The sequence below is a fragment of the Callionymus lyra genome, chromosome 5, assembly GCF_982586985.1.
Source record: "Callionymus lyra chromosome 5, fCalLyr1.hap1.1, whole genome shotgun sequence".
Lineage (NCBI taxonomy): Eukaryota > Metazoa > Chordata > Actinopteri > Syngnathiformes > Callionymidae > Callionymus > Callionymus lyra.
Window position 1 is genome coordinate 18,179,114 of NC_141822.1, and position 16,689 is coordinate 18,195,802.

The 16,689-nt window shown below is 37.2% G+C and overlaps 1 protein-coding gene across 4 annotated transcripts in view; it reads left to right on the forward strand.

Moving 5' to 3' along the window:
- The window catches only part of rabgap1 (RAB GTPase activating protein 1), a 59,306-nt gene that overhangs the window by 38,283 nt on the left and 4,334 nt on the right, over nucleotides 1–16,689 (forward strand). For all 4 annotated transcript variants that reach the window (XM_087791298.1, XM_087791301.1, XM_087791300.1 and 1 more), the window contains 10 exons: nucleotides 2,876–2,950; nucleotides 3,875–4,000; nucleotides 4,152–4,295; nucleotides 4,392–4,433; nucleotides 4,549–4,677; nucleotides 6,039–6,131; nucleotides 7,675–7,785; nucleotides 8,002–8,106; nucleotides 9,915–9,998; nucleotides 15,490–15,561. In XM_087791298.1, the coding sequence (XP_087647424.1) occupies nucleotides 2,876–2,950; nucleotides 3,875–4,000; nucleotides 4,152–4,295; nucleotides 4,392–4,433; nucleotides 4,549–4,677; nucleotides 6,039–6,131; nucleotides 7,675–7,785; nucleotides 8,002–8,106; nucleotides 9,915–9,998; nucleotides 15,490–15,561 (981 nt within the window). The remainder of the gene's footprint in view (nucleotides 1–2,875; nucleotides 2,951–3,874; nucleotides 4,001–4,151; nucleotides 4,296–4,391; nucleotides 4,434–4,548; nucleotides 4,678–6,038; nucleotides 6,132–7,674; nucleotides 7,786–8,001; nucleotides 8,107–9,914; nucleotides 9,999–15,489; nucleotides 15,562–16,689) is intronic.

Below are 16,689 nucleotides of genomic sequence, written 5' to 3' on the forward strand. Positions count from 1 at the left end.
GGGAATCCGTGGGACCTAATATTTCCATTATATTTTGAAAAATAAGATACAATTTTATATATTGTTATTTCATTTTTGACACTATTATTTAAAAGCATGTAAGTAATGAAAAAAACACCCATATTTTTACATGATATGTTTTATAGATTTACTTTGACCCAATGCATGCCAAATAGATACAGTGAAATAGCTTTATTTGGCCCACTGGCCGCACTTTGAGTAAAAGAAAATTCAATAATATGACAAAAACATAAAAACAACTGTTTGATTTTATAGTATTTCACTTTTTATGCATGTTTTGTTATATACATCAGGTGGAAAGGTTATAAAGTGACCACATTCAGTTCAGGCCATATGCACAAAAAGCAGTGTTTGAAGCAGAAGATTATCGACAAATATTAATTATGTTACTATTATTGCAATCATAGTTCCTTAGTAATACATCTATTCTTTATTTTGTTCACAAGTTTAAACAACAAATGTGTTTATCAGAGGGTCAGCTCATGTGAAGTTTGGAGAGGATGGACTCAGCCGGTTTGGACTAATGTAGGGGACAGACAGAAGACATGTTGGACAAAGGCTGTCAGTAATGGGGATGAGCAGGACAACAGTGAGCTTCATGGACGTGGTGTGGACAGGTGACTGGGGAGAACAGTCAAGAAGGTAGAGGAGGCTGACCTGCTCTGATGGGATGCTGAGAGGAGAGGCGCTTAGTTTTCTAGTAGCTTTACGATTCATTTACAATTAAAGAATATGTGTGTTTTAGTGTCAATTAATAAAGTACAATTAACGGAAAATGATACTTAAGTTTGGATTCATCACTGTCTCATTTTATATCTGGTATTTTGCGTGAGCTGCCAGGAAAAAATAGTCATTAGCATGTGAAATTGAATCCCGTTTTCCCTGGAAATGGAGGGTAATTACTGTGTAAATGACTTGTTTAACAGTCAGCCTGATGACTTGTGGATCCACACCGGAGTTGTCGGAGCAGGAGGGAAAACTCTTTAATTAACTGAACTGCCACTCTCGATCTGGGCGGTTCAATGAGTCTACGACAGAAAAACATGGACTCTAATCGAACGCACGCTAACCAGGTTTTCTGCTTCAGAAAGCCTCACAAGATGCTTATTATGTCGCGTGTGTACAATCGTTTCTTTTCACTCCTTCCAAATAATATGTGTAACAAAAGTGAGGCTTTCTATTTCCTCCCTGATAAGCACGTCCTCAGGTGCTCTTTACTAATTCATGGAGCCCCCCCCCCCTCTCTCCGTTTGTGGATTGATCCACACTTTGACCGACTTGACTTATCGTTTGAATTTGTAGCTCAGTGGGCCACGAACAGTCATTTTGTTCCACATGTTTTTCCTTTTTATCTTTCCTCTTCCGAACCTCCATTCATGGCGGGATATCATTGCTCCGCGCCTCAATCCATTCGATTTCGATTCAAACGGTTTTTAATCAATTAGTTTGGATTTGATTCGGACTCTGATTTTAAATGATGGAAATAAAAATACAACGTCACTCTAAAACTTCAGTCCTGTGACCGTGACACATTCGGTGACAGTGAAATTCTTGTTTAGGGAAATTTTAGATGGGTGGATGGATCCCTGAGTCTATTAGTGTTGCATCTGAGGAGGAGCATTCGTTCACTCCATCTGCTTCTCTGTTCACTGATGACAGTGTTCAGAGGATGACTGTCATCATCCATGATGGACAGTAGTTTGACAAATGGAATCAAAGGGAACTCTATCAACTAAGTGTATTACTGTTAAAATGTCTTATTTCACACGTTCATACATCCTAGGAATAAATGTTTTGTCAATTTTATACGTTGCGCTGTTTTAGCTTGTTCTCCTGATGGTTTCACAGAGAATCAGCTGTTTATGTTATTGATTCCAATTCATTTGTTTTGTCCCAAAAAGCTTGTTGATGTAGCGCAGTGGGATACCTTGTTAAGTTTGTTCTGAATGTGGTTGTCATGTATGTCATGCAGACTCGTAAAAATGTGATGTAAAAACGCTGCTGTGCGATGACATTCAAGTAATTGATCTCATTTAATCTCAATAAATATTGTTAAAATTGTTGTGAAATCCAGACTAAATCAAATTAAAAAAAATTATTTTACCAAGTAAAATCGTTGATGTGTAAAAAAGTTAATCAACAAAAAGATACTATATTTTGCAGATACAAATGCATCAATTAATAAGTTTGAATTATTTGTATTAAAGCAGCACTATATAACCTTTACACTTTTTTAAAATTTTATTTCTGTATTGATTTAACATTTTTAAACGTAATGTTTGGTTTTGAAAAGATGTGGCATTAGAACTTAGATTATTATTTTAACAACTCTCTTCACCACGTAACTGGGCGACTCAACCCAAGAATCCTTGAGTGGTCATGTTACCATAAAACAATCTTTACCACTGCAACTTTAACCACTTGGAAAATGTACATAAATGTACATTTCTGGCTCCCCCGCTGTCAACACAGTGGAACTGCAGAACATCTTGAAAACTCGGGAGTATTCATTTGTCAACAAAGGGGATCTTGAGTCGCTCAGTGTCTCTGCCTGGAAGCTTCACGAGGTACTTGACGTTCTTCAGCCGTGATGGGAATCAATGGACCAGTTGTTAACAGTTTTTAGACAAAACATTTTCTCATCAACAAATACAGTTTCTTATTATGATTTTCAAAGAACAAAGCATTACCATCATACTCAGTATTTGTGAACAGAACAGCCTGTTAAATTATAAAAGCTCTTTAGTAAATCCTTAGCAGCTCTTGTGTTTTTAATTATGATATTAAAAGCTACATATATATGGACCAAGTGAGCCCCGTTGCTAACAACTCTGGATGTTTTTCTCTTCCTCAGGCCTACTCTGTGTACGACGAGGAGATCGGCTACTGCCAGGGACAATCTTTCTTGGCCGCCGTGCTGCTGCTGCACGTGAGTTTCATACCACTGGTGTCCAGCAGAATCTTTGTGATCAGCTTTTCAAACAACCTGCCGCCCAGGGGAGGACTGTTTTGTTTTAGTTGGAAGTGACGTGAGCTCTTGTGACAGTGGGGTCCAGCTGAAATCTTTTTTCATCAACTATTTAAACAACCTCTGGCGCTAAGATGGAGTGTTTATTGTTAACAGCATCTGACATTCTCCGTGGCTTAAAAGTCCTTTTTGGAATCTTTGTTTAGCAAGAAAGTAGGTAAAGGTTATTTGTGAAGTGCCTTTCTAGACCAGGATCACAAAGTAACGATCAAAAACAATACACAATTAAAATATATGCTTTAAAAGGCCAAGAATCATAAGACAAACAGTCCCAGAAAATCAGGGAAAAGCCTGAACAAACAAAGATGTTTCTTGAAGGAGTCAGTAGAATTAATGAAACACAGCCTGGATGGATTTCTCTCCTCTGGTCTGGAAGCATGTTCAGGAAACATAGTAGATTCTGATCCTCAGACCTCAGATTCCGAGCTGGGGTGTAAGGCTGGATTAGATCACTGATGTAAGGAGGAGTCTGACCATTAATAGCTTTGATAGTAAGAACCAGAATTTTAAAGTTGATCCTGAAAGAAACTGGCAGCCAGTGAAGAGTTTTAAGAATCAGGGAAATGTGAGTTCTTCTACTAGAGCGAGTGTTAGCTTTTCATAATTCTCTGATGCCTCCATTAAATAGTTTTAATCATAATGGGTCATTAAAATATAAAAGTTAATCCTGGAGGAATTATGTTTTAAGGATATAAATTATTTGTTCTCTTAAAATGTGAGTGTGAATGGGTCAAACAGAAGATGCCACCTAGAGCAACATTACAGTTTGGCAAGAGTTTTCATGGAAATGTATCCGAAGAACTTTAAAATGTTTTTCTTCTGCAGATGCCAGAGGAGCAGGCCTTCAGTGTTTTGGTCAAGATCATGTTTGATTACGGGCTCAGGGACCTCTTCAAGCAGAATTTTGAAGATCTGCATTGCAAGTTCTTCCAACTTGAGCGACTCATGCAGGTTTGGTCACTATTTGAGAAACTTTAAAGATCCTCAGTTATTTCACAATAGCATGTTTTCTTGCTTCGTTCATCCTGGCATCCACTGCTCGCAGCTGGTTGTCGTCCTAAAAAATAAAAAAAACACGTTATTTTTTTCAAATCTTTGACAGGAATACATTCCTGATCTCTACAACCATTTCCTGAATGTGGGTCTGGAGGCTCATATGTATGCCTCCCAGTGGTTCCTCACTCTCTTCACAGCCAAGTTCCCTCTTTACATGGTCTTCCATATCATCGACCTTTTACTGTGTGAGGTAAGTTTAAGTCCATGTGAGAAATAACTTGAGTGCTGACTCTTTCTGCTCGACTTTTGTTTGAAACCTAAAACAACTTTGACATTTTTTTTTTAGGGAATTAGTGTCATCTTCAATGTAGCCCTGGCCCTCTTGAAGGTAACACAAAACGATCACACACGATCATCCTACATTTATATCATGAGATGTTCATAAAAAACATGGATTTTATTCATTTTATTTTGCAAACCATCCTTTTTTTCTCCTCCATTAGACATCAAAAGATGATCTTATCCAAACTGACTTCGAGGGGGCGCTCAAGTTCTTTCGTGTTCCTGTTCCAAAGAGGTACCGCTCGGAGGAAAATGCGAAGAAGCTGATGGAGCTGGCATGTAGCATGAAGGTCAGCATTCAAAATAACTCCAAATAATTAAGGGAATATTCCAACAGACCACACGGGGGCAGTGTTTGACCACATCACTGATCCTTGCAGAACAGATAACACAGTGCAAGTCATCCGTTTCAAACCGTTCGACCTAGTTTGACTTTGGCAGGAAGTTTGGGATGTACCAACATTATGGATGAGCTTTTCCAATTTTTCTGGTTTTGGTTTAAACCGACAGGTGGCCAGCAGTATATTAAGATCGCAAAGAAAGTGGAGCTGGACATGACATTCTTTCCTAAATTATATTTGTCTAGACATATTTTGGCCCTTTTATAAGCAAGCTCTGGATTTGTTTTTCTAAAATATTTTTTGTAATTTAGTTCCTGTTAAAAGTTTGGTTTAAATTTTTTTTTTTTTAATACAATAGGATAATATACATGTTTGTATACAAAACGGCAAAACACATTTTAAATTAAAAAAAATGCTATTGCCATATATTTATATTTACGTATTTATTTATTTATTTTTAAATTTAATTTAACCCTTGTGTTATCTCTGGGTCAAGGTGACCCAAAGGCCTGAAAAAACAGTTTGTCACATTTGTTAACATAGCTGCTTGATAGAATAAATTATAATATTCAACTTTAGTACTTGAAGTTTGGGTTTAAATATTATTGAAATTCATATAACCTATTTATTTAACGATACAATAAGCTACATGGGTAATGTAAAAACAATCATATTTATATTACACATGTATCCAACATTACAACCTATGTGATGACTAAGATGTCCAGCTATACATTAATAAAATATTTCTCTGGCTCACTCTTAAGTATAACGTGTTACCGATCACGTCGGATTCTGAAAATCTTTACAGAAGCAGCCCTGGGCTAAAAAGAAGGCACGACGTGTTGAAGCACTTGTCACTTTTGAAAGGCTAAATACTTGCTTAGTATTTGAGCTACAGAGCTGTAATTTAGTTTGAAACCTTGCTGCGCTGTAACTGGTTTAATCCCTGGACAGATTTTCTTTACTACTTAACGATCAGCGACATCCAACTAACAAGCGGTACGGCTGCAGTAATGAAGCCGAGGTTGACTGAGCTAACAGTCTCCTCAAAGGATGAACTTCTGCCTAACTAGCTCTCTGTCATCGCTGAAAAGAATAAAAATGGGTTTTGATGGCAGACCTTCAGCACGGAACGACCTCTTGTACAGCTGTCCTGCTGTAACCTTCATTGACCACACAAGTCCGCCCACACTATCCACTCATGTGGGATATTGACCTTATATTTTAATAACGTTGTTATGTTCCCCTTTTAAAAGAGACAGTGGCAGAACCTCATATACATTTGATTATGTCCTTCTTCCTCACAGATCAGTCAGAAGAAGCTGAAGAAGTTTGAAAAGGAGTACCACACCATCCGGGAGCAGCAGGAGCAGCAGGAGGCTCCCATCGAGAGATATGAGGTCAGTGTTAAGACGGCTCCTATTTTTATCCTTTAAACTGATCTTCTTACAAATACTGTCTTCATCTATACAACAAAAACATTGACAAAGTCAGCCATTCTCTATTGGAGGCGAGAGAAAAAATTAAATACAAACCGGTATCTTTCCATCACATACAGAAGTAGTCGTTTCACATACTGTATGAGCCTGGTTCTGTCAAGGTTTCTGCCGCTCTCGCCCCCTGGCTCAGACTACATAGGAATCTGTGATAAAATTGTAACATAAAACGACAGCGTTGTTTCCCAAACGCAAGAAAAAAAAGCAAGCTCACCTCTTCTTAACTGTATTGGCCAAGAGGAGAATAAATCTCTCCACGGGAGACCTGACAGAGCTCCTGTAAAGAATAACTACACTGCACCAAAAAGGCCGACGATGGCGCGGCACATTCATCACCTCAAGGATATTGTGTTTTACACTACACCGCCGTTAATCCTTGAAATCTACCGGATGCATTTATACAAGACATCACACTCGCCGCAAAGACTGGAAAATCATTTTAATTCTAAATGAATCTCTTCCTGAGCTGTTAATCGATAACTACGAGTTCAACTGTGAAGTTTTACAATAATGAAGGCTTAGAGAATGTATGGCCCGGGTGAGCTTTATTCATGCTTCTATAAGATTATGATGATAAGTCCACTCTTTTTCTGATTTACATCATATTATACAATGATACAACATATTTAGCTTATAAATTATTTCCAATACAACACTTTTTAATGGCCCTACTCGCAGCTTTATACTTTCTTATTTTCTTTTACAAATTGTCTCCTTAAGTCATTTTAAAGTTTACTTTTGTACTAATGCTCCTCCTCTCAATGGCATATTCTTTTTTTTTTTAAGGGGGCTCAAATACCCTGGTTTATTTGACTGAAGAAAACATTAAGTTACAAGGAAGATCTAATATGGGGAAAGAATTATACATTTTCAAAAAAGAATAATATAAGATATGTGGACAAAATAACTAGAAGAAAAAGGAAAAATTAAGTCCTTAAACAATAAAAATCGAAAGATTTAATAACCGTAAGATATTTTTAACTAAATACAGGTCAACAGCCGCGTGTGGCTCACAACTTGCAGGTCTGATATACAAGGCAGCCTCTTATAACATGTAATTCTCCACCTCTGTTTTTAAACTGAGTTCAATTTATAATTTATTTAAATGTTTTTATTCATTTTATCACTGCTCAGTGTTTCTACTGCGGTTAACTTCAGTTAAATATTATACCAGATTCTTCCTCTGTGGTTAACGTTTAAACTCTCTTCTGTATTTTTTAAAAATGTTGGGAGTCGTTCTTATCAACAGAAGCTTTGTCAGCGTAGCTTCCTTTCACTTTCCTTCCTCTTTCACATGATCACACTTCTCCATGTTCCGTCACTGTTCTCCCGATCTGTCAGTGGTGCCCTTGACATATATCTTGTGTCTTTCTTGTCTTCCTCGCTGTTTTCCTGCACAATCTGTCCACTTCATCTCGCTTCCTATCCTTCATTTCCTGTCCTCCAGAGGGAGAACCGTCGCCTACAAGAAGCCAACATGCGTCTGGAGCAGGAGAACGACGACCTGGCGCACGAACTCGTCAGCAGCAAGATTGCTCTTCGCAAAGACCTTGACAACGTGAGTCACTTGTATCTTTACAAGACATTTGAGTGGATTTACAGATTTGAACAGATGTCTAAGACCTTTTTTTTTACTAAGCAATAATGTCCAATCACAACAGAGGACAGCGTTGTCAGCGTTAATGATTTCCTCTGTGACCTTGAGAAGGACGAGTTTAAAGTGACCTTTTACAACTTTGTCAGCAAGAAGTTAGTTTTCTCTGGTGTGTTCCAGGCCGAGGAAAAGGCAGACGCCCTAAATAAAGAATTGCTGCTGACAAAACAAAAACTCGTGGACTCGGAGGACGAGAAGAGGCGACTGGAGGAGGAGTCGGCACAGGTAAGTGAAGGCACTGCATGTTTAAAAATGATCACAGAACTAGTCTTTTAGGTTTTTAAAATTGAGACTTTTAATTAGAATCATTTACTGATATCATTGATTTGTTTTCACAGCTTTTGCTCCAAAATGAAATTCTATCAAACGTCGATTAATACTTTACCTAAAGTCATTTAAACCTATTTTAAACTGTCATTTAAAAATTGCACACTGGTTAAAAGATGGCAAAATAGTTACAAACAATGTAGATCAAGATGAATTCCATTACATACATAAATTATTAAGTTAAACTCTTTCTAAAATGTAGTAATACATACTTTTCTATGTTGCACTCTTCCGCAACAATATGTGGCATTTTAAAAGTTTTATATTATAAAGTAAAAGCCTAAATGATCAATAAAAGCTAAGACTCACCATACAGAAAGACATGTTTTTGCTTGTCATACACATTTTCTGCCACTAGATGGTGTCTTGACTACTGCGTTGTGGTGAAGATGCCGATCGATAATCTTTTTTTTAAAGAAAGCACATAATGCTTTTTCTGCATTTAACCGCAGTTCAATGCAACTTAAATAAAGCCTGACGCAGTGTGTTATTTTGTTCAAGCTAATGGATTGAGTGACGAGTGTGAGGATGTTGTACAATCAGCGTCTGAAGATTTTCTGATCGAAAGCTTAAAAACTCACTGATGACTTTTCTGGAAGAAAACAACCATTTAGTGATAATCCCAGTGGAGCAGACGCCATTAAAGTCACGTAGTCACTGATAATGTCACCATCAATCTTTTTCTCTGTCATCTTTTCACATCACCACACCTATACGTCCACATCCTCCAAATCTTCTGCTTTTTCTCACCTTGATTTATGTTCCTGTTTTGGTCTAAATGAAAGCTTATTCATAATGTACAGTGATTTCTCACATTTTTTGATATTTAAATAAATGTTAAAGGCCGTTTTTCATAAACTTAAAAAAAAAATGAAAGGAAAGGAAATCCAGATTTTCACAGTTTGTACACTTGGAAAAAACCTACAACCTTTTTTTTTAAACATGAATACTTATTACTAAGAACAGGTAGATAGACAATTAACTAGGTATAAATTAACAGCATATTTTGAAGAGGTGCCATCACTCAACAACCATATCAGTAATAGTGACCTGAACAGCTTCCATAATGCTTTGCCGCCCAGCCAACCAACGACAGCTGTCGATCACTGTTGACACAGCAACATCGATGTAGAATTTAAATGCAGTGTTTTAGCAATCAGCTGTCACTAAATGAAGTAGTGTGTAGAAAGGCATCATGGGAGATGACTGTTTTGTTGTTGTCACCATTAATAAGGTGTGTTGACTAATAAGTGTTTCCCATTGAGTTCTGTGGTTATTTTGAAGTTTATCTGCCGTTTAAAAAACAAAATCATTTTTGTTGCATTGTGGACAACGACAAAGAGCTTATCCGTACAATGTATTTAAAAATGCAGTAAAAAAAAAAACATCTATTGTATTATGTTTCATGAAATGAAAATGAAAAAGCTCTTTAGGACAGATGACATGTCTGCTGCCTCGCATGCTCAATCTTTCTTCCTCTGTCTTGTTGAGTGTGAAGGTGTTGATGTGAGTGATTTATGCGCCTGTGTGGAGGTCGCGTGGAGGTCACGACTTTGCCCCGAGCCGCAAACCTGCCAATACCTTTCCGTGTCTTCCTTATGTTTAATGGCAGCCACTCGGTCTCCAGGGGCCCCCGACACAGCCCTGTCCTTGCTCCCTGACCTCCAGCGCTCCAATTGCATCTTTTTATGTTTGTGTGTCCACAGCTGAAGGAGATGTGCCGACGAGAGCTCGATAAATCTGAGTTAGAGATTAAGAAGAACGGCTCTATCATCGGGGAGTATAAGCAGGTAATTCTTTTGCACACGTTTCTCTGCTTTCGTAAGTCGTGTAGAACCAACAAATAAAAAAATATATATATTTGATTCTCATCAGGAAGGTTCGAGGTTTATACCCGACTCTAGCACAATGGGTTTTGCTTCTGGATTAATACTAAATATGGTTTAAATCACTTGCGTCAAACTCAAGACCAGGTCATTTTATGTGGCCCGTCTGATGGTTGGTTCAAAATTAAAGCAGTTAATGTTCATGGGAATCTATAAAGGTCACAGGTCAACAGAAGGTACAATGTTTAATTCTTAGATGCTAATTTCAAATGTATACAAAATCTACTGGTAACTTCAAATTAACCTTTTTTCTACCCAGAAACACACAAAAAAAAGAAGAAAAGAATTGTTTATAATTTCTGCCAGTATATATTGTCTGTTATGAATCTTTATTTAGAACTTTCAGATGAATTATTCCTGCCAGAAAATAATAAATTATATAATATAAATACATTTTATTCGGCCCGTGACGTGGACTCTTTAAAAGATTTTTGCCTCTTGTATGATTGAGTTTGATAACCTCGTTCAGATGATTAAAAATGAAATGTTCCGGAGCTCTCTTCAACACTTAATGATCTAGATTCAAACTTAATTCAAATGTTTATACCGCATAATTCATCTTAAAACCCACCACAACTGTGGATATGACTCATCTCCCCCCCCCCCCATCTCTCATTCTAGACAGAGTAAAATGTAAATCGACAATCCTTCACAATCTCATCTCTTCGTCTACATATTTCACCACACATTTAGAACAAGGGTTATGAGTTCTGTAGAATCACAGATTACCTTTCCAACATCACTTCACCTGCTTCGCTCTTCAGTCGCTGCTAATTCACATTTTATCACACGGACAAGTTTATTCAACAAAGTTTAGAAAGGTTAAGTTGTCTCATTACTTTTGATCCGTGCCGAGCTCCTCTGCTCTCCATTCTAAAGAGACATTATGCAAGGATGCGACTCTCGTCATGTGTCTGCAGACACAGAAGTGAGAATAAGTTTCGAGGATCGACCTTAACTTCACCTCGTCACGAAACATTTGCATCCGACTAAAATGTGACAGAATTTCCCTCGAGCAGGTGACGAGACGACGCGGAGACAATTTTTTTTCAGGGGTTGTGAGCTGTGCCTGTAACGGTACAAAGTTGTTTTCAGGTGGCAAACACACCGTGGAAGGTTCGGTGCGCCGCAGATTGAAGTGTGAAAACGTGGCTCCGTCAAATATAGTTTCCTTTGGTGCTGGAGAGAGGAGCAGGTGATGGATGGAGCTGTGGGAGGAAACAGGAGAGCAGATGCCAGCGTTAGAAGTGCTTGACAGTCAGTCAGCATTGTTTAATGAATTCTTGAAAGGAATCTTTCTATTTCAGAGGCTCTAAATAACGGCTATTCTAGGCCAAACGTCTGTTTCCAGATATTCAGGCGAGCGAGACGTCTGCTGCTTTGAAGGCTAAAAACAGACTGAATTAGAGAAGATATGACGCTTTTAGACAGACGGTTATTTTATGAAACAAAAGTGGAATAGCTTCCATTTCATTGTATTGCTTTTAATGTTCATTATCATTGTATAGTTAATTTGAGATGATGCACAAACCTTGGTTATTAAATAGTTGTTTATTTTGAAAAAAAAGCTACAATGAGCTCAATGGTCATTTAATAAAATTATAATAATAATTGTATTTATAGAACAGGTTCAAGACAATGAGTGTCAAGTGGTGGTTTACATAGAAACAAACATCAGTCATTTAAAAATAACAATTGTATGTTCAAAGAAGCACAATATTTAAACAATATAAATTTAATTTGCATAAAATAAGATATTAAGAATATTCAGGTCAAACGCATTAAAAGAAAAACAATTAATGAAAACCCTTAAATGTTTTTAAGAGTTAATAGATAAAAAATCACATAAAAGCCAGTCTATTTTAATTAATTTAAAAGAAGGCACAGACTCTAACAACATTATGACCAACAGAGAAAAACACACAAAAAAGTAATAAAGCAAAACAATTAACATTGAGCATAAACATCAATAATATTAGGAACATACACATTAGACATCAGCAAAGACATCAACACCAACATCAATTAGCAAATAAAAATGTTGTCCATTGAAAAAGAAAATAGTAGAAATAATGAGTTGCTTTTCTCCCAAACAGCTGACAGGATGAGATTGATATATAAACAAACAGAAAAACTCACTAGTCTACATTTTTTCCACAATTTCGCAGTATACAAGTTAAAGTAACTAAGTAAATGTAATTAATGACAAAGATAAACATGTATTTTACTGAATAACTATGTCCCTGTGAAGCTGCTTTCTAGTAAAATGAGTTTAGAACTTTCTCTAATCCGCTCGTGTTGCCTTCAAATCAAAATTTTTGTTGAGACGGTTGATGTTCAGGGAAACATCTCACTGAGACGCTACATGATCCAGCGAGGGCTGACGCTCGCTGACAGGTGAAGACATCAGCCATCCGTGAGAAGCTGCACTAGAATCTTCCACTCAACAAAATCCAATGCCTCCTTTTCAGGAGCGCCCTTTTAGAAATCTTGTCCCTGAAAGGTTTTCCATCATACAAAGCTCTGCGCTTATTATGGAAAGACCCCGCTGTCAACAAGTCTGACATTTACTTACACAAACAGGTGCGTCTTTGCACCGACGCAGATTGACTTTCTCATATTTACTCAGCAAATTCATTTTTCTTCCTCTTTAGTTTGATCAAGATCAGCAGATGAATGTCATTCTATACTTAGAAGCAGTTAAATTAGTGGTGACCTGAGGGTCCGAATGATGAAGGGATAGAACAAATAAAAGGAATATGATTGGAAATAATGCGTCAGTAAAATAAAAAAAGACCAAATATTATAAAGGAAAATTAAAAATATTTAATAATATTTAACTTTAAACATATTTTATTCAAAGCTAAATCATAAGAGAACTATATAGAAAACATGTAAATATAATTTGAAACAATGAAACATGGTTATGCTTAATTTATTTTGTGGATAATAAAAGGAAAGGACTATTGTACGGAAGAAAGAAAAGGATTATTAAGTTAAAAATAAAAATAAAAGAACTAGTTAGCCATAATAAATACAACCACAATTTAACATGTTACTGAGCCTTGTGAAACGTTTATACATGAGCAGTTTTGTGTAAACATTTGGGTTTTATTCTGATTTTATAAGGACCCGATTAATACAATAAAAAGGTTGCAAGTAGCCCACGGGCCTCACTTTTCCAGTGACTTAAGGAATAAAACAAGAAACGATAGTGAAATATATAAAAATGTTGAGGTTTATTTTCAGCTTCAAGATTTGTAAAAGTACTTTTGTCTCTCCGTCAATCATTCCACGTTTCCTCTGCACTCGTGCATGAGTGACGGCCTCAAAAGTGGATTTGCACTTTAAGTCTTCAAGTTGAGCCGGAGCAGGCGGCTTCACTGCTCACTGTCCGCCTGATTATAGAGAAGCATAATGTGAGGTTTGAAAGAGACTGAAGGGTGAAGGCAGCTACGATTGGGAAAGACGAGTTAAAAATGGAAAAGGGAATGATCAAGGGGGCATCGGTAGCATCAAGAGACCCGCTGCAGAGTTTGTGGCGGCGGATGAGGAATGAAGGCGCTGATGCCGGCGGACTCGATAACAAAAGATAAAAAAGACCAGCGAGAGCCACGGGGTCGGCTAAAGAAACACTTTCAGAATCATCTGTGCAGAATAACGCCTGAAGGAGATGCTGAGAGATAATGTGTGTTTACTGAGTGGTGGTGTGACCCGCCGGTCCTGACGGGATGATTCATTCACTGTGATTTCACAGATAGATGGAAGCTAGCGAAGCTCCGGACGTGTTGTTGTTGTTGTTGTTTGTCAAGAGAGGAGGAGACGTTCAGTCCGTTCACCGGACACTCCGGACCGGTGGAAAGTGAACAAGATGGATTTTCTGTTTGTGAAGGGAAAAAATGTACAAGCAGCGGAAATATTGCTTGACATCGGCAGTTTTAGCTGTAACCTCACCCCGAGAGTCTCCCCGGAGCTCCGGTGCACCGAGAGCATCATGTGAGGCTGAATTTGATCCGGCTTCTTAATGGTCCTTGAGCCAGTGGATGACAGTGTAACATGAATACTGATTTATTTAGAAGCATGCACGGATGCCACATGCAGGAGAGTTACCATGTCGTGACTTACTAGAGAGCTCAAATACTTGTTTATATGAAAGTCGTACAAGGTCAAAGTTGATTACAGTCGATGTGCAATAATGTATTCATGTCGTTTTTGTAGCACTTGCTTTAAGGTTATTTTCCGATAAGTTCAGATGAGGTACAACCACAGAGGTTTTATACCAAGACTGTTGTGAGATGCCTTTAAGCTAAAAGATGGAAAGGACGATTAAAATAAAGCTTTAAATGGTGGAAAAACTTGAAATAAAATAAATAAAACCTTAAATAATTGTTATCATGCAATGACATTATGAATATATAAGATAAAATGTGATCTTATTTTATTTAATTGTAGATGCATTTTTAGACAGGAGGCAATAAATAATCCAAAATAGAAAGAAAATTAAAAAAAAATTTCACAATTCTCGGGAAAATAAAACTAGATGTTGGAATAAGGAAAGTCGAATAGACATATAAGGCAAGAAAACATTTTTATTTTTTTAATCAAAAAGCTTAAGTTTCAACAATGTTTCATATGCATTTTGTACAGGTTTGATTTACAAGGGTTCTATTGTTTTTAGAGGCCACTAGATGGCGCGCTCTCCTATAAACTTAAACCGTAAACTAATAATTTAGTAAACTTATCTCCTTTTGCTTTGAACCTTTTTTACTTTTTATCCGAAGTCTTTTTAATTTAATTATATTCTACAAGATGTCGTTAAAATAAAATATAAATAAATAAAACATTTACAATTAACATGCACATATTCACCGGGATAAAGCAGTAGACAATGAATGAATGAATAAATATTCACTGGGATTGTTCATTTGGGTGTTGCAATTAAACCTCCGACAGCCAGGTGGCAGCAGTCATTACGTCCTCCGCAGCTAAAAGAACCATGAAATCATACGAGAGTCTGGTGATGACTGAGGACGAGAGGATAGTTTACGTCCACTCCAGCTGCTTTCATGGCTGATGTTTGGGCCAATTTTGGTAGTTGTATTGATTTATTCAACCAAAAGAGAATGAAGTGGAATCAATCACAAGATGTCACTAACACTTATTGTCCTCTGAAATTGTTCAGATAATTATGTATACAAAAACAATATACATATATATATAGTATCATGAGACTCGTGTTTTGCTCCAGCCCAACCGAGATCCAAAAATATTTCATGAAACATCATCGACCATCACTATTGTTATCGCGTCTATGTACCACATTTAATATGGACCAGTTTCATTACTTTGAATTTGTCTGATGTGGACTTAAATCGATCGTTTTCTCTTTTCCTAGATCTGCTCCCAGCTGAGTGAACGGCTGGAGAAACACCAAACCAGCAACCGTGACGAACTGGAGAAGATCAGAGTGAGTTTCAAACACACCTCCATGATTTTTGGTTTTGACTCTGGACCTCTTTTCTAAGATTGGTTGTAAATGAATATTTGATTGACTAAAGAATCATGTTTTGAGACGTTAACACCAGCAGAGAGAGAGACAAGTTTCACCATCAAGCTTTAAGTCGGGTTTATCGCAGCGTCACCATCTCCACCGACAGTTCAATGAAAGGTTTGGAGGAGGCAATAAGTGGATATTTGGCCGCTGCATCACAGACGGGCACTGATACTCCCAGCTCTCACACACTTGGCTCATGAAATGCTTGTTGAGTCTGATGCTGTTGGCACCGACTACTCTGGCTCAGTGTGGTTGCCCAAGGAAAGTGAAAAAAAAACAGACAAAGGGTTAAATGCACAAGGGGCGCCTCTTCCTCGGCGTGCAGGAAACAACGTGTCTCGGCCTGTTGCGAGTCGACAAGTGTAATTAACGACAGCCGCGGGCCTTCAATTATTGTTTCACCTTCGACTCGTCACATCAGCTATTATGAACACTTGTCGTCCAATATTGCTGTCCTTGAAAACTGCCTGTTTAATGCATGAACGTTTGCTTTTCTCTCGCGTAGCTTATAGCTTTACTATTTAGAAAGTTATCTAATCCAAGTGAATCAACACCAGAATCTACTAACTTGTTATCCAGGAAATCAAATCTCTTACTTTGGTGGAAAAAAAAGTCATTTTTAATGTCACCTCCATGCTTTCTAAAGCATCATAAATCTGTCTTTGAACATGTCATATGACTAGGATGGTAAAAGTATGATGATTCAATTATTAATTTCTATTTAGTTTACATTGAAATGTGATCAAATTTTATTGGATAGTAAGGTTTACGTCTTCCAAGAAGAGAGGTCGTCGTTGACGGACGAGTCGTAGCGAAAATAGTGTGTTTTAATTATCAATTTCTATAGAATTCTAAATTCAAATGATATTATATTTTATTATTTCCTAAACTAGTCATTTTAAATGATCTTAAACCTCATATTAAATGAGTGAAAATCTAAATTAGTTTTTACTTTTTTAAATAATTGAAACAATAACAAAAACATGCATTTAAAACAGTACAGAGTATGGCCGTGATAAAAAAGGATTACAAGGAAGATGC